The 24,638-nt window shown below is 56.3% G+C and overlaps 1 protein-coding gene across 4 annotated transcripts in view; it reads left to right on the top strand.

Annotated features, from left to right (window-relative positions):
* The first annotated feature begins 22,593 nt into the window (after positions 1–22,593).
* Positions 22,594–24,638, top strand: part of PACS2 (phosphofurin acidic cluster sorting protein 2) — a 55,119-nt gene continuing 53,074 nt past the window's right edge. For 3 of the 4 annotated variants that reach the window (XM_047079943.1, XM_047079942.1, XM_047079945.1), the window contains exon 1: positions 22,594–22,712. In XM_047079943.1, coding sequence (XP_046935899.1) covers positions 22,594–22,712 — 119 coding nt within the window. The remainder of the gene's footprint in view (positions 22,713–24,638) is intronic. The other variant, XM_047079944.1, reaches the window with a different exon arrangement.

Below are 24,638 nucleotides of genomic sequence, written 5' to 3'. Positions count from 1 at the left end.
TTGCGCCTGACGGTGCCCGGACGCCCCCATGAGCCCCCTGTCCCGTGCTGTGCGTGCCCCCAGAAGTCCCCGCTGCCTGACAGCTGCTTGTGCAAAGTGTGTTACCCGTGGCAGGCTTCTGTGTCCCCCGACCCGCAAATATCTGCAAATATATGCAGTCACCGCGACCCCCCGGCTCCCCTGAGAATAGCCTGAGAAGAAACATGCGGGGCGCCAGTGTTTAAACTGCCAAGTTTGTCTGTGGGACGCAGCCCGAGCTCAGACCATCAGAAAACGCCCTGTTCCCACTTGGAGGCGACGAAGTAAACACACAAACCGTTCCGCAGGCAATCTGTAAAGTCCATTTAATCCCAATCAAAATGTCAACGAGATTTGCAAATAACTTGCTTGATAAGCTGATCCCAAAGCCATCCGGAAGAGCGCGTTCACAAATATAGTCAAACTCTGCAAGACAAAGGGAAGCAGCGCCCGGGTGGCTCAGTTGGTTAAGTGCCTGGTTTTTAGCTCAGGTCATGATCTCACAGTTTGTGAGTTCAAGCCCAGCATCGGGCTCTGTCCTGAGGCAGAGCCATTCTTTGTCTCTGCCCTACCTTGCTTGTGTGTACCCTCTCTCAAAAATGAAACACCTTTTTAAATAAAAAGAAAAAAACTGAAGGAGGGGAAAATTGCCCTCCCGCACATAAATATATTACGTCGAATTACAGGCAATAAAACCACGTGATATTTGTACAGGGGCAGACAAATGGACAAGTGGAATAAAACCAGCAGTCCACAAACAAACCCAGCGGTACACAGAAATTTAGGGGCCTCTGGGATGGGCAGGTGGCTCAGTCAGGTAAGCCTCTGACTCTAGATTTCAGCTCTGGTCATGATCTCACTGTTGGCGGATTTGAGCCCTGCATCAGGCTACAAATGTCAGTAGAACCCGCCTGAGATTCTCCTTCTCTCCCTCTCTGCCTCTCCCCCACTAATTCTCTTTTTCTTTCTCTCTCTCTTAATAAATAAACTTAAAAAAAAAAAGAAATTTAGGGGCCTCGAGTCATTAAGGAAGAGATAGACTCTTCAGTGGTATTGCATGTTCCTCCAGTTAGAGTAGGAAAAGGGTAAATTGAGCCCCTAAAAATAAATTCCAGGGGCACCTGGGTGGCTCAGTCAGTTGAGCACCCGACTTTGGCTCAGGTCAAGATCTCGTGGTTCGTGGGTTCGAGCTCTGTGCTGACAGCTCGGAGCCTGGGGCCTGCTTCGGATTCTGGGTCTCCCCCTCTCTCTGCCCCTCCCCCGTTCATGCTCTGTCTCTCTCTCTCTCTGTCTCTCAAAAATGAATAAACATTAAAAAAATTTTTTTAATAAATAAAAATAAATTCCAAGTAGCATTAAAAGCTAAAAGTAAAAACAAGACCAAGGCTAATGGAATCGAATACAAGAGGATATGCTAAGTCTCCTGTGGCTGCATGTTGTGAGGGGCGGTGGCTGGCATCTGAGACCTTCCCTGCTGTGCAGTCCTCGACCTCACGGGCACCTGCCAGAGCCCGCCCGCTGCCCTCACCGCAGGGTGTGGACAAGCAAGCAGCTTGAAAACAGTGTCTGCGTGAGTGATGACAACAGGCACAGCCACCCGGGAGGGGCGGGGTACAGCCAGGAGAACTTCCCTGCTTTGAAAAGCCTCAACTAGTGGCTTTTCTAAATAAAGATATTTCAAACATGACTGAAACTAGGGAGAAAACCAGAAAAAATCACTCAGCCATACCAAAGTGTGGCATTTTCCCACAACGGCTGCTTGGTTCATCTCTTTGCCTTGTTTTGAGTTGTTACGTCTTTGATGTGTTTGTCTTGTTGTGAGGGACACGGGCCCGGGTCTGCTCAGACTCCATTCCCCCGCCCTCCCCCGGCCTAGAGGTCATCTCAATGCCGAGCAGATTTTATATCACTCATAAGCAGCGGCTTGTAATGCGCACAGAAACAGCCTCACCTCTGGCCTCCTACAACTCCCCCTTCTTTCTCTGAGATTTGCTTATTCTGAGACGTCCTTTTTCACTGCAGAGTCAGGAAACAGGTTGGTGCAGTGGTGATCCCCACCATGTGGGTGCTCCCCAGGAAGACCCCAGGGGAGCACAGAGTATGCACTCCCTCAACATGGCACGTTAATTCTCACTGCTGCGTGACAAATCACCACACAGCTGAGTGGCTTAAAATGGCTAACACCTGTCATCTCGGGCCACTTCTCAGGGCTGGGGGTCCGGGAGAGGCTGGCCGGGCGGATGTGGCTCGGGGTCCCCCGTGACGTTGCGGTCACTCTGACTCGGGTGGCTCGGGTCGGTCCAGCTGCCGGCGCGTCTCCCACGGCCGCGGAGCCCAGAACGGGGACAGAGGCTGCAGGGCTCTGATGGCCGACCCCACGGCGGGCGCCCACACTCAAGGGGGGTGGGGGAGGAGGAGGACGTGGGAACATATTTTATTTTGTTTCATTTTATCTTGTTTTATTTTTAAATGTTTATTTACTTATTTTGAGAGAGCGGGGGGAGGGTCAGAGAGAGAGAGGGAGAGGAAGAATCCCAGGCCGGCTCCACGCTGTCCGGCACGGGGCTCAAACTCACAAACTGTGACACGGTGACCTGAGCCGGAATCAAGAGCCCGGCACCGCCGAACCGGCTGAGCTCCCGGGCGCCCCGGGAGCATTTGAAGGTGGCACAGGCCACACACCTCACCTGCCCTGACGAGGCCACCCGCCTCTGACCTGCCACGGCCGCGCCAGGCGCTCAGACTCGAGCCACGGCAGGCTCCCGGGAGGCCCCAGCCGTGGCCAGGGTGGACGAGACCCCCTTGGCCCGGGGTGGGGGGTCCTGGAGAGTGAAGCATCACCCACACGAGAGCAGACGCTAAGCTACAGGGACAGAGCCCCAGGGCAAGCCCAAGACTGCAGCCGCAGAGCAGGGGGGTGGCCCGGAGCGCGGCTCTCTCTCTCCGCTCTCTCCAGCTACCTATCCTGGGTGCCCGCAGAGAGGAGGGAGGCCGTCCCAGGCGAGGAGTGGGGTCCCCATCGGCCGGAGCCCTGAGTGGGAGCAGCGGGCCTCCAGAGAAAGGGGCCTGGCTGACCCCGGGAGGCAGCCGTCCAGGCCTCCTGCCGGGGGTCCCTGCTGGGTCCTGTGGGGGGGGGGCACCTGCTGGGGAGCCCACCCTCTGGAGCCTGGCGGCAGACTTCACAGGACCAGCACCTGCCACCCTGAAGTAGGGGACGGGGAGAGGGCACAGGGAGCGTCCCTCAGTGTGGGGTCAGGTGGGGCTCCAGGGAGCAGCTGGGCCGCGGGACAGGGGAGAGGGGCCCCCACGCAGGATCGAAGGGCGGTGGTGCTCGCCATTCAGCACTTCCAAAACGTCATTGCATTGCCTTCCTGCTTCCGTTATTTCTGCTGAAAATTCTGCTGTCTCTTTCTGTCCCAATTTTCCCCGGATGCTCTTAAAATTTTGGTTTTCAGGGGCACCTAGGTGGCTCAGTCTGTTAAGTGTCTGATTCTTGATTTCCACTCAGGTCATGATGTCACAGTTTGTGAGTTTGAGCCCCGTATTTGACAGCATGGAGCCTGCTTGGATCTCTCTCTCTCTCCCTCTCCCTCTGCCCCTCCCTTCCCCCCTCTCAAAATAAGTCAACTTAAATAAATAAAATTTTATTGTCACAGGGTTTTTTTAACTATTTGAGAGAGAGAGAGAGAGAGAGAGACAGCAGAGGAGAGGCAGAGGCAGAGAGAAAGAGAATCCCAAGCAGGCTGTCAGCTTGAAGCCCAATGCAAGACTCGATCCCACGACCCTGGGATCATGACCAGAGCTGACATCAAGAGTTGGATGCTCAACTGACTGAGCCACCCAGGCATCCCTGACTTTTGAGTTTTATTAGGTTGTTTCTAGGTATATTTTCTTTGTATTTATGCTAATCAAAATTCCTACAGTGAGTGTCTTGAATCTATGGTTTTTGTCTTTCATCTTTTTTTTCTTTTTAAAAAATTTTTTTAACGTTTATTTATTTTTCAGACAGAGAGAGACAGAGCATGAGCCGGGGAGGGACAGAGAGGAGGGAGACACAGAGTCCGAAGCAGGCTCCAGGCTCGAACTCATGGACCGCGAGACCATGACCTGAGCCGAAGTCGGACGCTTAACCCACGGAGCCACCCAAGTGCCCCTTTTCTTCTTCTTTTTTTAATTCTTGGCCAGTATCGTTCCAATACGGCTCCCGCACCGCTGTCTCTCAGCCTCTGCTCCTGGGACTCCCTCTAACCCAGGTTAGACGCTCACCCTGTCCTGTGTGCCTCTCACGCTGCACTCCGTGTCCGCCCTCCAGGCATCCAGCTGGCGCTCCCTGCTCACGCAGCGCCACTCCACCAGTCCCCTCCTCTGCTCCCTGTAACCTGCTGTTAAAACCATCTACGCGATCGTTGATTTTGGTCTATTTTGTGTTTCAGCTCTGGAACATCCGTCTGGTTCTTCTTCTTTGGAGGTCAATCCTCCGATGAAATTCTCCGTGTCTCCCCCTTGTTGCCTTCACATGTTAATCTTATTTCAAGTCCATCGCAAGGATGCTCATACGTGGTGGCCCGCAGACTCATGAGTGCTGCGTATTCTAAGTCTGGGAGAGCCTGCCTCCTGGCACACCCGATCATTTGGGGATAAATGGTGACCATCTGACGGAAAGCTGCAAGGCTCTGGGAGCCGCTTTTGTCATTCAGAGAGAGCTCGTTTTTTTGTTTTTTTTTTTTTTAATTTTTTTTTTCAACGTTTATTTATTTTTGGGACAGAGAGAGACAGAGCATGAACGGGGGAGGGGCAGAGAGAGAGGGAGACACAGAATCGGAAACAGGCTCCAGGCTCCGAGCCATCAGCCCAGAGCCTGACGCGGGGCTCGAACTCCCGGACCGCGAGATCGTGACCTGAGCTGAAGCCGGACGCTTAACCGACTGCGCCACCCAGGCGCCCCTGAGCTCGTTTTTATTGTCAGCCACGTGGGGCCGGGGTCCCCTCCCTGATACAACCAGGCTTCGATTGGACCCCAAGCTTTACTTCAGGCTTTGTGAGGGTGCTCAGAAATGTTTGCAGGCGTCGCCTGTCAGGGGCCAAGCCGGAAATCTGAGAGTCACCAGGGGCCCGGGACCCTCCAGGACAAGCCTTGAGCTCCGTTGCCTGTGACACCTCCGATGCCTCTGCTTGTCTTTTCCTTTTCCTTGCCTTTTATTTAGGTCTCTCTAAATTTCTCCCCAGGATGCTTTTGGGTCTTGTTTACAGCTTTATTGGGATATAACTGGCATGTAGTGACCACACATATTAAAATGTATAATCCGATCAGTTTCCCTTCTGGTTTCTTGTCGGACCCAACGTTATTTGGTAAGTTTGGTTCTTCCTGTCCCTCTCACATCCCCGTCTCTGGAACTGGCCATTCTTGTCCTCTGTCGCGATCCATCTGGAGCATTCTCAGTGTTACCGACCTCCTCAAAGAAGCACATTTGGTTGATTGATTTTCTTTGTCGTGTTCCCGTTTTCCACTTCATGGATTTCTGCTCTGATGTTTATCTCTCTCTTTGCTTAATTGGGGTTTAATTTGTTCTTTTTCTGCTGGTTTTGTAACGTGGGTGACGAGCTCGTCAACATAGTCTCTTCTCCATGACAGAGGTGTCACAGAGCTGGACTTTCCCCTGCAAGTCCTGTTTTTTTTGTTGTTGTTGTTTTGTTTTTTAAAATTTTTTTTTAAGTTCATTTATTTTTGGGACAGAGAGAGACAGAGCATGAACGGGGGAGGGTCAGAGAGAGAGGGAGACACAGAATCGGAAGCAGGCTCCAGGCTCTGAGCCATCAGCCCAGAGCCCGACGCGGGGCTCGAACTCACGGACCGCGAGATCGTGACCTGAGCCGAAGTCAGACGCTCAACCGACTGAGCCACCCAGGCGCCCCAAGTCCTGTTTTTTTTTAGCGAATCCCACAAGTTTTGATGCGTTCAGTTTTCATTTCATCCAATTTGAAATTCTTTCTAATTCTCCTTTTGATTTCTTCTTTGACCCATGGGTTACTTGGTAGTCTGTTGCTTACGTTTGGGGAATGAAACGTTTGGGGGTTTCTCAGATATCTCTCTGCTACTGGGTTCTATGCCAACCGTTCTCTCCGTGCACAATCCGACTCAAACCCGGTGGTAACAGGTACTGTTGTCTCCATGGAACCCCTGTGACAGCCTCAAATCACACGGCCAACAGGAGACGAGGGTGGAACTCAGCCTGGATCCTTGTGGCCGCTGAGTCCTGTCCTCGCTCGGTACATCAGAGGGGTCCCGGGGAAGCTCCCTGTTGGGCAAGGCCGGACTGGGGTTTCGCTGAACAAAGGGGCAGGGGGAGGGGAGGACAACACCCACAAGGGCAAGAGTTTTGAAGAGTGTGGCTGGTTTGGGTAATGGGGAGAAGTGGGTGCCGTCAGGGCCGAGAAGACTTTGCTCAGACGGCCCACAGAGTGGAGCGAGCCACCCCAAGGTGGAATGAGGTTATAAAGCGCGGGGCCGGTGCAGAGTGAGGGTGTAGGGAAGCTGCCACTCAGAGATGCTCAGTGACACTGAAGACTACCAGGCGAGATCCTGTACCGACAAGTTTAGTACGTGTGGGGACACAGAGGGCACCCAGCAGGGGCAGATTGGCAAAGGCAAGCCAGGCGCAGGAAGGTTAAGCCATGATCTCTAGCCAACCAGGGAAAGGGCCCCCCGTTTTCTCCTGACCTCTCTGGCTCCAGGGACACAAGAGCAGTCAGGCCGGGCCCAGGCGGGGCCTGCCATGGCTTTAGAGGGGACCCCAGAGAGCAGTGTGGCTGTCAGACTGGAGAGACACCAGCTTTATTTAATCTAAGCTGAATGCCTCCATGAAACAAAGCAGAAAGGGTTTTCTTCTCTCAGGGCCCCAGGAAAACAGCCGGGCCAGTCAGGGTCCGGTTTCAGGGGAAGGACGAGGCTGCACAGATTGTCCAGTCCTGCTGGCCTTTTGTTTTAGTCATGTTTTTAAATTTGCTACGTTTTATGATGATTTGATGTCTTTTTTTTTCTTTTCAAATTTTTTAAAAAGTGTTTATTTTTGAGACAGAGAGAGACAGAGCATGAACAGGGGAGGAGCAGAGAGAGAGAGGGAGACACAGAATCCGAAGCAGGCTCCGGGCTCCGAGCCGTCAGCACAGAGCCCCACGCGGGGCTCGAACCCACAAACTGTGAGATCGCGACCTGAGCTGAAGTCGGACGCTCCACCCACGGAGCCACCCAGGCGCCCCACTTTTCAACTTTTTATTTAAATTCTAGTTAGTTAACATACAGAGCAATATCGGTTTCGGGAGTAGAAGTGAGGGCTTCATCACTTACGTACATACATCACCCAGGGCTCATCCCAACAGGTGCTGTCCTTAGTACCCGTCACCTATCTAGCCCATCCCCCACCCACCTCCCCTCCAGCAGCCCTCAGTGTGTTCTCTATCCTTAAGAGTCTCTTATGGTTTGTTTCCCTTTCTCCTCCCCGCCCCCCAACTTCCCATGTGTTCATCTGTTTTGTCTCTTAAATTTCTCATGAGTGAAGTCATATGATATGTGTCTTTCTCTGACTAATTTCGCTTAGCTTAATACCCTCCAGTTCCATCCACGTAGTTGCAAATGGCCAGATTTCATTCTTTTTGATTGCCGAGTAATACTCCACTGTGTATCTATCCCACATCTTCTTTATCCATTCACCCATTGATGGACTTTTGGGCTCTTGCCGTACTTTGGCTATTGTCGATAGGGCGGCTATAAACGTGGGGGTGCATGTGCCCCTTCAAATCTGTATTTTTGTATCCTTTGGATAAATACCTAGTAGTGCAATTGCTGGGTCATAGGGCTTTAAATTAACACTTCCCCATGGGCAGCCATCAGCACAGGGGTGAGGACTGCGGCTGGGCGCGAAGGCTTCCGTCACCTCCCCGTTCCACCCTGTACACGGCTATGGGCAAGCTCTCCGAGTCCCCAGCTCCTCGTCTGCGTACTGGGAGTGATGACACCTCCAACGCAGCACCGTCCTGCTGTCCACGGGGAGCACCGTCCTGCTCTCCACAGGGAGCAATTGTCCTGTTGTCCATAAGGAGCACTGCCCTGCTGTCCATGGGGAGTACTGTCCTACAGACAGTAGTTCTGATTACAGACAGCTCAGAACACACATCCCAGTAGCTGTCTGTTCATCCTGCCCTCACTGTGTGAGCCCATCTTCCTCCACAGAAGCTGAGGCCCGGGGCACTCATTCCCGCCTCTGGGACACAGCCTCCTGACTCTGCAACTCAGTCCTGTTCCCTCCAGAGGGGGTTGGAGGAGTCCCCTGTGCAGCGGGTCCCCTGGTCAGATGTCAGCTGCCCCACCAGCATCTCTCTGGGCCCTCCCTCCCTAGACCCCTTTCTACAACTCTTTCGAGGGCTGACTTCTGCAGCCCAGTGGAAAGTTCCTGAGCTCACGATGTCGAGAATGTCCTGAGATGTACAGAAATCGTATTTCGAATAGGTACGTGGCTGTGGCTGCTGCCTCTGGGGACGGATCCCTTCTGTGGCTCCGTCGGCTTAGAGAAGGCGCCTCGTCCATAGACAGGGGATACACCGCAGGGGGCTGGGGGAACGAAGGCTGGAAGGTTACAATTTAGCAAGTTAGAAATCACCTCCACTTTCACAACTGCGAACGGATTTTTAAAAATTACTTGATTAATTAGTTACTTTTGCTCTTTATTTTACAGACAGCATACCAGCAGGGGAGGGGGCAGAGGGAGGGAGGGAGGGAGAGAATCTCCAGCAGGCACCACGCTCAGCCCACAACCTGACGCAGGCTTGATCCCACGACCCTGGGACCGTGACCCGAGCCTAAATCCAGAGTTGGACATTCAGCCGACTGAGCCTCCCAGGCGCCCTGCAAGCAGATTTTTAAGGCCGAGTTGACATGTACCCGGTAAAGATCACACCTGGCAAATGAAGGGCCTGAAGAGGCCCCCAGTGCTGCATGGCCCCATGCTCTGAGGCCACCTACAGTCAAGGTGTCACCTCGCCTGAGTGTCCCCAGGGCTTCACTGAGGGTCCTGATCAGCTTGTCATGCACAGGGGGCAGAAGATCCCAGAGAGGTGCCTGGTTCCTCTGAGCTGGGAATCCTTGGGGATGGGACCCCAAGATCAAGAACCAGGGTTCTCCCGATGTCCCCGTGTCTCCAAGCCTCGGCTGACCCCGGTGACCCCAACACGTGTCCCAAGAAGGGAAGGACCCGGGGAAGGGACATCACAGGGGTGCCATAGCCCCTGAGCCACGATCGTTCTGGGTTAGCCAGATCAGCGTGCACTGTCAGCAGAGCAGCTGGACCCACGTTTGCAAGCCCCAGTCTATGGCAAGACTTGACAGTAGGTACCAACACATGATCTCCTGGCCGCAAGGGTAGGACGCCCACGAGTTGCCCGCTGGGTGATAAGATTCCCTCTCCGGACAAGGGCGGTCCCATGCCTGCTCTCCTCTAGGCTAGCGCTGTCATCCAGAGCAAGCCCAGCCCTCCGAGCCCACCTCCATCTGGCCCACTTGTGCTTCTTTGACTTAAGAAATTCTGTTGCTCTCATGGGGCGCCCGGAGGGCTAAGCGGGTTGAGCGTCTGACACGTGATCTCAGCTCAGGGCCGGATCTTGAGGTCTGTGAGTTCGAGCCCCGTGTCGGGCTCTGTGCCGACGGTGGGGAGCCGGCCTGGGATTCTCTCTCTCCCTCTCTCTCTGCCCCTCCCGTGTGCGCGCGCTCTCTCTCGCTCTCTCTCTCTGCTGCTGCCCCGCTTTAGCTCTTTCTCTCTCCAAATAAATAAACTTTAAAAAAAAAGAGGAAAAGCTAAACCAACTGAATTCCCACCATAGAGGTAATTTCTTCCCCCACCCCAAATTTATTTACTTATTTTAAGAGAGGGAGAGAGGGAGGGAGGATCCCAAGAAGCCTCTGAGCTGTCAGCACAGAGCCAGAAGAGGGGCTCGAACTCACGAACTGTGAGATCATGACCCGAGCTGAGGTGGGAGGCTCAACCCGCTGAGCCCCCCAGGCACCCCCATTTCTAACTTAAAAATAGGTCTTTTGCATGTAAATGTATACTTGACACGCACATGCATTTACACACACATCTGTTAGCCAAATAGGATCGTGTGATACATTCCATTTTTAGCCACGTGTAAACTCACCATCCCTCGTGGCCGTCGAGTGTTTCCTGGGGTGTCTGTGCCGGGCGACCTAACCGTGCCTTGCTCTGTGACCCCGGCTCTCACTCCAGGTGTCAAGTCTCCCAAGCTGAGCTGGCTGGGTCTCCAGGCACACACTGCCCCCTGCTGGTCCGTGTGGGTGACCTCGGGGCCACCAGCAGGTGTTGCGACAGGGCTCCGCCACCCGCAGGGTCTTTTCCGGACCCCCCTTCCAGCGGTTTCTGAACAGGGACCTGATGTAGCCCTCCGGTGCGCTGACACCCACCACCCCCTTCCTGGCGCCTGGGAGGGGACCCTGGTGTCCAACCCCCACAATCTGATGGGCAATACGAGCATGTCCACGTGTGGGACTCCTCGCCCGTGACCTTCAGCCGGTCCGCCCCATGGACAGGGTGCCTTACCTGGCCTCTGCGCTCGTCCTACCCGTCTGCAGGAGACTGTCATGCACTAAGGATGTTGACCTTGGGCCTGCGATTCATGCCACAGACACGCTCCCTCTGTTCACCCTGTAACTTTGCCGGCAGTGGGTTTATGGCTGCGGACACATCTGACACTTCCAGGCTCTCAGCCAGCAGTGTCCTTCTCTATACTTGGAAAGTCCCCTTGGGTCTCACGGGGGCTTTGCTGCATTGGATGCTTTTCGCATTTCCCTGTGTCATCCGTCTGGGTTTCCTGTTGGTGTTTTGTGAGGAGAAGGCTGGGACCTGATCTTGCCCGTGGCCCCGAGGAGAGGCCACACGCCCCACGCTGGCTCTGTACCTCAGTCTCCTCTTGGATTCTTGCGTGGCTTTAGTCACGGCCACCTCGTGAGACATCGTACATTGGTTAAGATTAATCCCCTTCTCCCAAAGTGTGGTGATAATGATGTCTGTGTGGCTTCCAGCCCCTCCCCCCATGTCACATCCCCTGAGTGTGGCGGGAGGAGACAGCAGGCGCCCGTGGCTCCGGTGAGAACATTCAGGATGCTTTCTCGGGGACAGCCACACGGTGGTCCCTCCAGGTGGACTTAAATCAGCTTCTCCAGCTCCTTGCAAAAGTCCGGGCTCTCCAGAGACACGGAACCAACAGGATGTCCATGTACAAGGAGATTTATGATGCAACAGTGCGATGGGGCCCTGGCTGGGGGGGAGCGCCGGGCCTGAGAAGTCCCACGACCTGCCGTCTGCACGCTGGGGCCCTGGGGAGCCCGCGGTGTGACACAGCCCGAGTCCCGAGGCCTGAGAGCCGGGAGGAGATGATGGTGAAAGTCCGGGTCCTAGGACAGGACGTGAGACAGGGACCCCCCCCCCACAACAGTGAGGCTGGAAAAGGGGATGAATCCCTCCTTCCTTCACCTTCAGTTCTATCTGGGCCTGGACTGGATGGGGCACCACACTGGGGCCGCCCCGGCTTTACCCGGCCACCGGCCACACGCCAGTCTCCCCGGGAGCCCCCTGCACACACCCGGGGGGAGTGTCTGATCTGGGCGCCTGTGGTCGGCCACGTGCATGCACGCAGGGACTGTCCCCCTCCCCTGTTGTTCTCTTTGGATCTATACGCGGTCGATCAGTACCCTCACTGAGAAACAACGTGTCACTGTCCACACACTCAAATATTCCTTCACAACACACGCACCTGCCCAGCTTCTGCTACAAGGCTAAGAAGGGGGCTTGCCCTCTTGGGGGGGTCTTACCTCCAGCCCTAAATCAAGGGCTCTGTCCCCACAGGAGAGGAGAGAACAGATATTGGGGCCATCCTGCTCTCTCTGCCCTGAGAGGTATTTTGTTTCATTGTTTGCCGTTTGGGGGATGGACCTTCCCTTGACGTCTTAGGACACACAACGGTCCCAGCTTTGGTTAGTCACAACACTATGGCAAGGGCTTTCTCTTGTGCTTTGTCAGGATGTAACCAAATTCTATTCATGATGACAATATATGGGGCGCCTGGGGGCTCAGTCAGTTAGGCTCTTGACTCTTGACTTCGGCTCAGGCCATGATCTCACGGTCCGTGAGACGGAGCCCCACGTTGGGCTGTGTGCTGACAGCGCAGAGCCTGCTTGGGATTCTCTCTGGCTCTGCCCTTCCCCCGCTCACACTTGAGTTCTCTCTGTCTCTCTCAAAATAAATAAATAAGCTTAAAAAAAGTAATGGCAATATAATCTTTTCCTTCCCATAGTTCCTACTAATGTTTTAAGGATTAATGGACCATTTTAATGGGATGTTAATAATGTTTTGCCAATACATGATGTTGGTCTAAATGCCCCAGATGGACAGCTGGGTAAACAGATTATAGTGTACCCACATCACAGAACACCAAAAGGCTATTGGAAACCACACTCCAGAAAAAACACTTAAGGTTGTAAAAAATGTTCATAGTGTGTTGTTAGGTGAGAAAAATATGCTATGTATATTTCAACCCAGATTTTGGAGAAACGTGTGTCTGTATGCATAGACAAAGGGGCTGTAGGCCTCTCAGGACAGTGCTTATGACTCTGTCTCTCCCCTTTTACTATACTCTGTGCCTCCAGTGCAGTGGGTGGGGTGCCCTGTGCCTCTGTAAACACGCTTCTGTGCCTTTGCAAATGGCAGTCAGTTTCTGTTATCTATTGTTCAGTAAAAAAATGTTGCCCCAAAATGTAGTGGCTCAAAACAATGGCAGCATGTCACGGATTAGAAGAACGAATATTGTTAAAATGTCTGTACTACCCAAAGGAATCTACGATGCAATGCAATCCCTATCAAAATAACACCAGCATTCTTCACAGAACTAGAACTAATAATCCCAGAATTTTCCTGAAACCAGAAAAGACCCCGAATAGCCAAAACAATCTTGAAAAAGAAAGCCAAAGCAGGAGGCATCACAACCCCAGACTTCAAGCTGTATTACAAAGCTGTCATCATCAAGACAGTATGGTCCTGGCACGAGAACAGACACAGATCAATGGAACAGAATAGAGAACCCAGAAATTGACCGACAAACGTATGGCCAACTCATCTTTGACAAAACAGGAGAGAATATCCAATGGAATAAAGACAGTCTCTTCAGCAAGTGGTGCTGCGAAAACTGGACGGCGACATGCAGAAGAATGAACCTGGACCACTTTCTTACACCAGACACAAAAATAAACTCAAAATGGATGAAAGACCTCCATGTAAGACACAAATTCATCAAAATCCTTGAGGAAAGAGCAGGCAAAAACCTCTTTGATCTTGGCCGCAGCAACTTCTTACTCAACACGTCCCTGGAGGCAAGGGAAACAAAAGCAAAAAGGAACTACTGGGACCTCATCAAAATAAAAAGCTTCTGCGCAGCGAAGGAAACAATCAGCAAAACTAAAAGGCAACTGACAGAATGGGAGAAGATATTTGCCAACCACGTATCAGATAAAGGGTTAGTATCCAAAATCTATAAAGAACTTCTCAAACTCAACACCCAAAAAACAAATAATCCAGTGAAGAAATGGGCAAAAGACATGAATAGACACTTCTCCAAAGAAGACATCCAGATGGCCAACTGACACATGAAAAAATGCTCAACATCACTCATCATCTGGGAAATACAAATCAAAACCACAAGGAGATACCACCTCACACCAGTCAGAATGGCTAACAACTCAGGCAACAATAGATGTTGGCGAGGATGCGGAGAAAGAGGAACGCTTTTGCACCGCTGGTGGGAATGCAAGCTGGTGCAGCCACTCTGGAAAACAGTATGGAGGTTCCTCAAAAAACTAAAAATAGAACTACCCTACGACCCAGCAATTGCACTATTAGGCATTTATCCACGGGATACAGGCATTCTGTTTCGAAGGGGCACATGCACCCCCATGTTTATAGCAGCCCTATCGACAATAGCCAAAGTACGGAAAGAGCCCAAATGTCCATCGATGGACGAATGGATAAAGAAGATGCGGTCTATATATACAAGGGAGTATTACTCGGCAATCAAAAAGAATGAAATCTTGCCATTTGCAACTATGTGGATGGAACTGGAGGGTATTATGCCAAGTGAAATGAGTCAGTCAGAGAAAGGCAAAAATCATATGACTTCACTCATGTGAGGACTTTAAGACACAGAACAGGTGAACGTAAGGGAAGGGAAGCAAAAATAATATAAAAACAGAGAGGGGAACAAAAACATGAGACTCTTAAATATGGAGAGCAAAGAGAGGGTTCCGGGAGGGGTTGTGGGAGGGGGGATGGGCTAAATGGGTCAGGGGCACTAAGGAAGCTACTCCTGAAATCATTGTTGCACCATATGCTAACTTGGATGTAAATAAAAAAAAATTTAAAAACTCTTACAATTCAATAATAAAAATACAAACAACCCAATTAAAAGATTTGAGTAGACATTTCACCAAAGACGATGCAAAAATGGCCAATAAGCACATGAAAAGAGGCTCAAATCATTAGTCATCAGGGAAGTGCCAATCAAAGGACGATGAGATGCTATCTCACACCCACTAGTGCAAGGAAAAAGACAAGCGTTGGTGAGAACGTGCAGAAACAGGAGCCTTCAGATGTTGTTGGTGAAAACGTGGTGAAGTCACCCTGGAAAAAGAGTCTGGCCGTTCCAGAAAGTCTTCTCAGGGTCTTTACCAATTTCTTTAAGAGTTTTAAGTTGTCAAGAGGTACCCTATTACACAGTTCTTCTCCTAGGAATCCGCCCACGAGAACGAAAAACCTAGGTCCCCACAAAGACTTGCTCACGATGTTCACGGCAGCACTATTCCTACGGCCCCGACTGGAAATGACGTGCACCCACCAGCGAGCGGACAGACAAAAGGCGGACAGCATCTCTGTACAAGGGAACGTTACTCGGCTGGCCACGAGAGGAGCAAAGTACTCACGGGTGCCGCACAAAGGATCCTCAGCGACGTCGCGCTAAGTGGAAAAGGTCAGACACGAAAGATCACATCCGCTCTACCGCCGTCTACATGAAACGTCCAGAAGAGGCCGGTCTGTAGAGGCAGAAAGCGGACAGTGGGTGACGGGGGCTGGAGGGAGAACAGGGGAAGTTTGGGGATGCTGAGACCGGCCTCCAGTTGTGTGGTGATGGTTGCACGACCTTACAAACGTACTAAAATCATTGAATCGGATGTGCTGAATGGGGGGATTTTGTCGTGTGCTAATTCTACCTCAACAAAGCCACCCAGGACACTTACGTGGTCCCGGAACGAGCACTTGATTAGGGCTCAGCAGGCCGGCTCCCTCTCCTCACGGCTCCAGGGTGGGAAGGGGGGGGCTGGGCGCCTCCACGCGCTCACCCAGCCTGTACCAGTGCGGGGCGGGGCAGGTGGAGAGAGAGAACACGAGTCCACTGGAGCCGCCACAGCAAATCCCACGGACTGGCCGCCTTAAACAGTCGTCTGTCTCTCGCGGCTCCGGAGGCCAGAAACCTGAGGTCCGGGAGCCGGCCAGTTAGGTTCCCGGTGAGGACCCTCTTGCGATGTGCTCACAAGGCGGGGAGAGAGAGACAGACAGAGAAGGGAGGGAGGGAGGGAGAGCTGGGGGGCAGGGAGAGCGCCGGGGGAGCTGGGCGCCTGTCGTGACCCAGCCTCGAAAGCCACGCGGGCCACGTCCGTGGCAGCTGCCTCCTGGCTCAGAGGCGAGGACGGCGTGGGTGGCCATCGGCAGGAGGAGCCCAGGGGCCTTCAGGAAGGGGTGGGAGCCACAGCCGGTCCGAAGTCAGGAAGACCCGACGGGGGACCTGGTGCCGGACAGAAGCCACTGCCTGTGCACACGTAAAGTCTGGAGCGGCGGGCACGCCCCCCCATCCAGAGTGCCCCGTCCCTGACCCTCGTTCCTGCCGTCATCCGAGGCCTTTTCTCTGTGACACGCAGGTGGGGCCCCGTGCACGTTTTCTGTCGATCCCGGACCTCCGGTGGCGCCTTCGGAGCTGTGGGTTGGGGTGTGATAATAACTCAGAGAGGGTGCTCGGAGCAGGAGGAGGGAATGAGCTCTTCTCCAGCAAACTTCGGGAAAAACCACAGTGCACGCCACGCACCCGGCTTTGTTTCAGAACCTTCGCCTCTGCTTTCGGGAAGTGGAGCATCGGCCACTGCGTCGAATGCTCTTTTAAAAATAATTTTCCTGGGCGCCTGGGGGGCTCAGCAGGTTAAGTGTGCGACTCTTGGTTTCAGCTCAGGTCTTGATCTCACGGTTTCGTGGGTTTGAGCCCTGTGTCAGGGCCCGCTTGAGATTCTCTCTCTCCCTCTCTCTCTGCCCCTCCCCTGCCCACGCTGGCTGTCTCTCTCTCAAAAATAAATAAATAGACTTAAAAAAAAATTTTTTTAACTTTCCTGACCCTGTTGGAATTCCTTTGGAGGTGACAAACATCCAGAAAGTATGACATCACACACGCTGCAGGAACTGTGACAGTTGGTGACAAGTCGTGGTAGGCAAGATGTTTTTTTAAGTTAATTTATTTGGGGGGGGGGAAGGGGTAGAGAGAGGGAGAGAGAGAATCCCAAGGAGGCTGAGTGCTGTCAGTGCAAAGCCTAACGCGGGGCTCAGACTCACAAACCTCGGGATCATGACCTGAGCTGAAATCAAGAGTCGGACGCTTAACCGACTGAGCCCCCCCCAGGCGCCCCGAGAGGCAAGTTCTTGTGGGATGAGCTCCCTGGCTGATGCCTTCCAGAAGTTTGGCCACAAAGAGAGAAGGGACTCCAGCCCCGCGTGTCTGCCGGCGTCTGGGGTGTAAATGCTCCCACCACCGCCGACTTCTAGCTGCCCAGGTACTGCCCTGACCGTGAGCCCGGCAAGAGGGACAAGTCGCATCTTCAGCGGCACCAATACGGCAGACACAGACAGCTCATGAGCGGAGAGCGTCCTCAAACGCATTCAACTTACCAGCAAGAGTACCGTGTGTTTATTGCCCTCGTTTTTCACCACAATTATTTGACTGTGAATGTATAGAATTTAATTTTTAGAAGGGGCCGCACAATGGGGTCGTATCTTTTGCAGATTTTTCTACCTGGGTCTTCTTTTTATTTACTGATCTGCGAGAGCTCTTTATGTGATAAAAAAAAAAAAAAACAACAACGGTCTTTTGATAGATCTTTTGAGGAAAATAGACAAAGTTATGGATCTCATCTTTTACGGTTTGGTGGTTTGCTTGTAAAAGGCCTCCTCCCTCCAAGATCAGAAACTTTTTTTCCAGTGTTTTTCTAGAGCCGTTAGAGTTTCGTGTTTCACGATTAGATTCTTGCTCCATCTGGAATTTATTTTGGTGTAAAAAGTGAGGTAAAGACTACATTTTCGTTGTTTTTTTTTTTTTAAGGTCAGCCCGTTGTCCCGATACCATCCTTGGGTGAATGCGGCCCCTCCTCCCTCTTCTCCGGAGAAAGCAGCCTGTCCCGGCCATATGCTCACACTCAGCATTGCACACACATCGGAGAATTAATTCGACCCTTTCCACGTCAGCGTTCTGGTGTGGATCACCATTCAGGCGCAAGTCAGGAGCGAGCCAGCCTCTCTTACTTTCCTCGATAGAACTTTAACACGTTCGAAAGTTACAAAGTTCGTTCCCAGGTATTTTATTTTTCTTTTGCTGTTCTAAACAGGACGCAAGCTTCCCTGTCATTTCCCACGTGCTGGTGGTTCGCGTGCAGGGTGCCACGCCCCAGCTCGCCCCCTGCCACATGAGCTCCTCCTCACTCACCCCGCCGTTCGACAGACTCGTGTAGAGCTTCCCCTCTGACCAAGTGGGGCGACGAACGAACGGGCTCCCTTGTCTCCGGGCTTCCAGGTGGATCAGCCTTCTTGGGCTTGGTCAGGGCCCGCCATGCTGCTCCCTCCTTCTGGTTTCTAGGACTTTCCTTGCCCTGCCTGGGTTTCCCTTACACCTGCCCTCAGGCAGAGGGTGCCACCTGTGCGCTGGAGGGACTTTTCTGGATACACTATGTTCGTTATCAACATTGCATTCTAAACATGCCCACTAAGACCGTCATCACCTGCCTATCGGGGACAGCCTGTCTCCCCCTCCTCACGCCCCAGCCCTCCCCTCCCCTCCCCCTGCAGCGAGCAGCACAGTGACCACTGTCCTCGTCTTCCTCGTCCAGTCTATTCGCCAACCCTGTTGACTCTTCCTTCAAAACCCTGGCCACCCGCAGCCACATCCTTCCTCTCCCTGCCTCCCCTCTGTCCATGTGCCCCGGCGTCTCACCCATCCACTTTCGCCCCCACAGTGCTTTAGAAGCTGGAAGCAGGTGGCCCCTCCCTGCAGTGCTTTCCTGATGCACACTTAGGATAAGACGGGAGGGCGCCTGGAGGCTCACTAGGTCGGGCCTCTGACTCTTGGTCTCAGCTCAGGCCGTGACCTCTCTCTGGGGGAATGTAAGCTCCTTGAGGGCAGGAAAACTGTCTTTTCTTTCCTGTGTTCTCAGGGTTTGACGCTGGCTTACTCATCATTTTTTTTTAATTAAAAACATTTTTTTCAATGTTTATTATTTATTTTTGAGAGAGAGAGAAAGAGACAGAACATGAGCGGGGGAGCGGTAGAGAGAGAGGGAGACACAGAGGTAGAAAGGCTCCAGGCTCCGAGCTGTCAGCACAGAGCCCGACGCGGGGCTCGAACTCACAAACCACGAGGGCATGACCTGAGCCAGGGCCACCCAGGCACCCCCAGGTCATCATTTATTAAGTGAACCAACACCTGAACGTCTGACTCACCTCTGTGAGGCTCACCTGGGATGTGTAACTTCTACAGCGGTGAGCCCGCAGCCGTGGTTAATGGGGTACGAACACCAACAGCCGGCTGTGCCCTTCCGGTGAGCCCACGCACCCCACGCAGCACGGCTGCCAAGTGCCCACGTCCCTGTTCCGATTCTCACGGAGCGTCTCAGCCGTGCCGCGGGGCCAGCCTTCCCATCCATCTCGGTGCCCGTGCACCTGCCCTGTGCCAGGAGGCTGCCTGGGTCCCTGGGGACCGCCGTTCCTCTCCCCGTAAGAGGCCTGCCTTCCTGGCCGCTCCCGGCCACCTGCCCTGCCTTCTGTGCAAAGTTTCTGCCCCTACCTCAGCACCGGGGGCTGGGACACACCACCGGTCCACCCAGGGGAGTGGGTGTGACACAGGCCATCCGCCCCCTGCCGGGAGCGGAGCCTAGACAACGGCTCGTTCCACCGGCTTCCCCGACCCGGCTCCGCGAGGAAGAGAAGGCCTGCGCAGCTGCAGGCTGGAGCCGGCTGAGGCCATGCAGCTGAGCGGTGCCCTGGCCGCGCACCCGACAGGCTGAGCCGCCCCAGACGGTGCACAGGAGCGGGCCAGCCTCTCCAGGTGAGCACAGCGGCAGTCAGGCCCCAGCGAGCCCGCTGTGGCCCATCGTGCCCGTGACGCTGTGGCTCTCCTGGCGTGGGGATGCCTACGTGGTTCCGGGGCCAAGGGGAGCGCAGCAGTCCCCACACCTGCGGGGAACCTCTCGCCAGTGGGGCCACACCTGCCCGATGCCCTCGTCGTGTCCCCCGCCTGCACAGGGGCGTCCATCTAAAGTCAGGCTGAACAGATGAATGAGGTCCCGAAGTGCCAGAGGTCCAGACTGCCCATCTAGAAGGGCCGGAGCCCCGACCTGCAGGCAGAGGGGCTCTCGGTGACGATGGGTGGGACCCCGTAAAAGGGGCTTTGAGCTGGACCTCCTAGCGTGTGCAGTACGACCGGATTCCATCGCACGGGTTGGAAACCCGAGGCTTTAATTCATCTGAAGAAAGGTGGCAGGCTAGGGTGCCCGTCAGGTCCTCAGTACAGGTCTTCACCGAGTCCTTCTCGCTCCAGGGTCTGAACAACCCCTCCTCAGGGGTCCCTGCCCCACCACACCCAGCCCCCCAGCTGTCCAGAGGAGTTCCTCTTCAGCTAAGTTCCTGCCTTAAAGAAACAGCCACCAGAAAGCAGACGTGCTGCAAGCATTTGGGGGTGTGCACCGCCACGCCCAGCTTCCCTGGAGGGGCACGGCCCCGCCTCCCAGGCACTCATCCTGGGACAATCCACAGGTGGATCATGAACAAAGACTCGTTCTCAAGTACAGGGAATGACAGTGCAAGTGAGAGGTCCCGGCCAGAAAGGTACCCCCATCACCGAAGTGTTACCTGTCGATCGTGGAAAGTTTGGAAAATACAAAAGGCCACAACCTCATTACCACTAACACTCTGGTGTCCGTATCGTCCCAGCTCGAAAAAACAAAACCAGCACAGACAGCATCACAGGTGTGGTGCTCGGCATCTTGCGCCTTGCCTCCCCGACTTGAAGAGGTATTTAAGAACTTCCGCCGTGGGGGTCCACTTGGGGTGGCTCTGGGCCGGGCAGCGGGCACACACACCTGGGCACCTCCTCTCAGCCTCAGTTTCCTCAGCGGTAAAGCAGGGATGCGGACAGGACCGCCATGTCCGTGAAGGGCTCACCGGGGTGGCTGGCGCACGGGAGGTTTACAGCTCTGCTAGAGGGGGCAGCCGGTGTCCGGCCCCCATGTGCGCTGCCTACTTGTGCCGCATTTCCTCACATGCCCCCCCCCCCCAATCCTTGCCTGGGCGAGACGCTGGCGCACCCAGACTTGGAGTGTCAGGCGGCCCACCCAGCTGACTGCAACCAAACCGCACGCTGCCCCGCAGCACCGCACGCGACATGCCGAGGTCGATGGCTGTCAGTCTCCCGCCACCAAAGGGCCTGTCCTCACGCGAGGCTGCTGTGTCCTCTCTGAACAGTCCTGTCCCCATCCTCCACCTCACAGGTAGGAGGCCCACGGCGGGCACTGTGCCTGGCGGGAGCGGTCCCTCTAAGACAATACCCCGCCAGCTGGCTGAGGACACACAGACCCTCATGGCTTCGGACTGCGCCACCCCGAAGGGGCAGGAGCGGGGAAACACAGATTCTCTTGTTCTCTCCCGAGTGTGGCCTGGCTTTAAGCAGTCCCAGCTGTTCGTAGCTCCACAGAGGGCGCTCCAGCGGGAGGCGGGGCTCGCACAGAGGGGGAGTGGCCTGGGGTCCTCCGCAGGAGACACGGGCACCGAGATGGTGAACCCCAAGGGCCAGGAAAGAAAGAGGGTTTGCTTGGCCTGGCCTGGTTTCAATAAAACTCTTTGTAGACAACAAAACAGGCAGGAACGGAAGGAAAAGCCACTGTAATACCGTAGATACTGGGGGAACAGAACAGATGCCAGAGAAGCTTTTCCTACATCCCAGGGCGGCATCTGGCCACTGACCCGGACCACCGCCAAAGGGACGGGGTGGGGACTCCTCCTTGGGCCCTGGAATCTGGACGTCCTTTCCCAGGGCCTTTCCCCACCCTGCCTGCCCCGTGGGCCGAGTGGGTAGCCCTGGGCATGGTCCCCTACCGGCCTGGGTCCCCAAGTCCACCGTGAGCTCCAGGGCCAAGAGCCGTCCCTGCCCCCAATTGTTCTCCATTGTCTCGCCTAAGGAACGCAGAGGGGCACCGGGGGGTCACAGGGGGTTCCGGGCACAAAGAGCACACTGCGGAGGGGCCTGGGAGCATCAGCTCCACACAGCGGGCCAGACGCGGCGCCCCCCAGCGCCCCTGCAGGCAGGGCCCCCGGCGGGCTAGGGCAGGGCGACCGGCGACCCCGGTCCGAGCGGCCCACCCGGAGCCCGCCCCGAGCCCGCCAGGTGGGGGGACCACGGAGAGTTCGCGGGGGGCGGGAGGAGCCCGGGGCCCACTGCGCAGGGGACACGGGAAGTGCGCGGAGGGCCCCCAGTGGGTGCGTGGGGACACGGGGCACGCGGGGCGACAGCGCGTGCCCCTGGGGGGCGCCGCGGACACGCGAGTGCGCGGGACTGCGGTGCTGGGCGGGTGCTGGCGGCCGGGGACGCGGGAGCGCGTGTGGCGGGCGGACCGGCGGGGTGCGTGTGTGGAGGCGACGGCGGTGCGGGGTGCGGGGTGCGGGGTGCGGAGTGGGGGGTGGGGGGTGGGGTCCCACCCGGAGGCTCCCTGGGGGCGGAGCGGGGTGGGGCAGGCGGGGCGGGGCCTGTGCGCAGGCGCGGGCGCGCGCTCCCGAGGGTCGCGGGCCGGGGGACGCCTCTCGAGTCGGCGGCAGGGAGCGCGAGCGTCCCCGCACTTCCGGCCAGCGCTCCGCGGGCCTCGATTGGGCTCGAGGCGGTGAGCGCGCGCCCGCTCAGCCAATCGGCGGCGGCGGCGGGGCGGGGGCGGGGCGCGCGGCGGGGGCGCGCGGCGCGGAGAGGGGCGGGGCGCGCGGCGCGGGGCGGGGCGGCCGCAGCCTGGTTGCCGCCCGCGGGCCCGTCCGCCGCCCGCCCGGCCGTCCCCGCCGCCGGCAGCCATGTGACCGCGCCGCCGCCCTCCGCGCGCCCGGCCCGCCCGCCCGCCCGCCCGCCGCGCGTCCGCGGCCCGGCCGCAGCCCAGGCCGCCGAGGGAGCGGCGGGGCCGGCGCCATGGCCGAGCGGGGCCGCTTGGGCCTGGCCGGCGCGCCCGCCGCGCTCAACACGCCCGTGCCCATGAACCTGTTCGCCACCTGGGAGGTGGACGGCTCCAGCCCCAGCTGCGTGCCCAGGTACGCCGCCGCCCGGCCGCTTTGTTCCCGCGCGCACCTGCCGGACACCCGGGACCTGTTCCCGGGACCGCCTGCCCGGGGCTGTCCATCCGGGCCCTGCGCACCGCGCCGTCCCCACCCGGGACCGTCCGCCTCGCACCGTCCACTCGGGACCTGCGCCCTGGGCCGTCCCCACCCGAGACTGTCCATCCGGGACTCCACCCGGGACCTCGTGCTCGGGGCCGTCCCCCGGGTCCTCGTGCCCGGGGTCTCCACCCGAGCCGCCCGTCCACCCGGGGCCCCCCACCCCGGGCCTCGCGTTTGCGCGCTCCACTCCGGCATGCGCATTCGATGGGAGCAATCTCTGACGCGTGGAGGGCCTCTGAGGTCCTGGCACCGCCGGGAGGGAGTGGCGCGGGTGTCTCAGGTCCCGCGGTCTTCTGAGGCTCACCTGGTTTCGCTCCCAGGCGGCATCATTGCACCTGTCCACTGATGCGGTGCTGGTGCTGGAGTTGACTCAGGGCGCCTCCTCTCTCCACTGCTGTCAGATTTCCTTTTGCGTGCAGCCACACTGTCAAGTCCGAGTGTCCTGGGAGTGACCCGCAGGGCGCGCAGTGTCCAGAGGACACCTGAAGTTGGGACCGTGATTTTACTCTTTCATCCAGCGCCCAGCTATTTTTATTGGTGGTCTTGGGGGCCTGGTGCTGCCTGCTCAGTCCTGCTGGCCCTTTACCTGTGTGCGCCGTGTTTCCTAGTTTAGAGACACCTTCGTGTGCATGAGCAGGGCGCTTTGCACCAGGCTGTTAGTTTTGCCATGGCAAAGGACTGCACCCCCCGCCTCGGTGGGGAAGTGGCTGGACCCCAGTGGGAACAGCTAGACCAGGTCTACCCACAGGCCAGTGCTGTAGCGAGGTCACCTCCACTCAGACTGGCAGCCTCCCTGTTTTTCTTGCCAGCTTGGCACTCTCTCGGTTTCTTCCAGACTCAGTGGTCCCTGACGATGAAGTCCTCAGGCTGGAGGGAAGAGGCAGGCTTGCGCTAGGGTCAGGCCTGGAGGGCTGCACTCCCTAGGGAGGCCTCGTGGTGAGGACCTCAGGATTGCCATCCAGACATGGGGAGTGGGTGGTGTGTTGCTGAAGGGGACACAGCTCGTTCCATAGGTGTCACAGAGCGAGGTGTTGGGGATGCCAGTCTGTGGGGTGTGCTCCCTGGGGGTGCAGAGCTGGGAGCTCAGGGCACTGGCTGTGCCAAGTGGAAAGGACGGGCCCTCCGTATACCTGCCAGATCTGCATGGGGCCTCCTGGAGGACGCGGTGACCCTGTGAGACCTGAGGGTCGGCGTTAGCCGGGGCTGGGGGCCAATGACTCCAGACCCACCTGCTCACCTCCCCTTCTGGGAGGTCTCTGAGCCTCGCAGCCAAGCTGAGGAGCATCTCCTCACCCTTTCCCATCCTGGCATTTGCCCCAGGGTCGAGTCCCACAGCCAGGGGTCGATATGGGCAGCTCTTCCCCCCGATGTGTCTGTCCCTCGGCACTGTCACCACCGCCACCAGCCCTTAGATCTCTCGTGCTGGCTGCCTTCCGTCAGTGCCCCCTTGCTACACCAGGTGCCCCCCGACAGAGTGCAGAGCGTGGCCTCTGTTTGCTGCACCTCTCCAGCTGCTTCCTGGGGCTCCCCAAAAGACCGCTGAAGTTTAACTGGAGGGTGGTGGGGGGAGGTTGCAGGAGAGGCCAGGAGGGTAGGAGCTGGATTTAGGGTCCTTGCAACACCTTGTGGAGATGGTCTGGGAAGCCCGCTCTGGTGAGCGTCAGGGGACGGGGGTGGGGTGTGCAGCCTGGGCCGAAGGGGAGGGGTGATGGCGGGTGGTGTTCTTTGGGGTGAGCACGACAGCCATCAGGAGAGGCAGGCAGAGTTCATGGGTTGAACATAGGGAACATGGGTTATAGC

This window comes from Lynx rufus, unplaced genomic scaffold (assembly GCF_022079265.1).
Source record: "Lynx rufus isolate CCGP_SWC_20201006 ecotype Redwood Valley unplaced genomic scaffold, mLynRuf1.p SCAF_17, whole genome shotgun sequence".
In the NCBI taxonomy this organism is placed as follows: Eukaryota; Metazoa; Chordata; class Mammalia; order Carnivora; family Felidae; genus Lynx; species Lynx rufus.
This window is presented reverse-complemented; position numbering and strand designations above follow the sequence as displayed.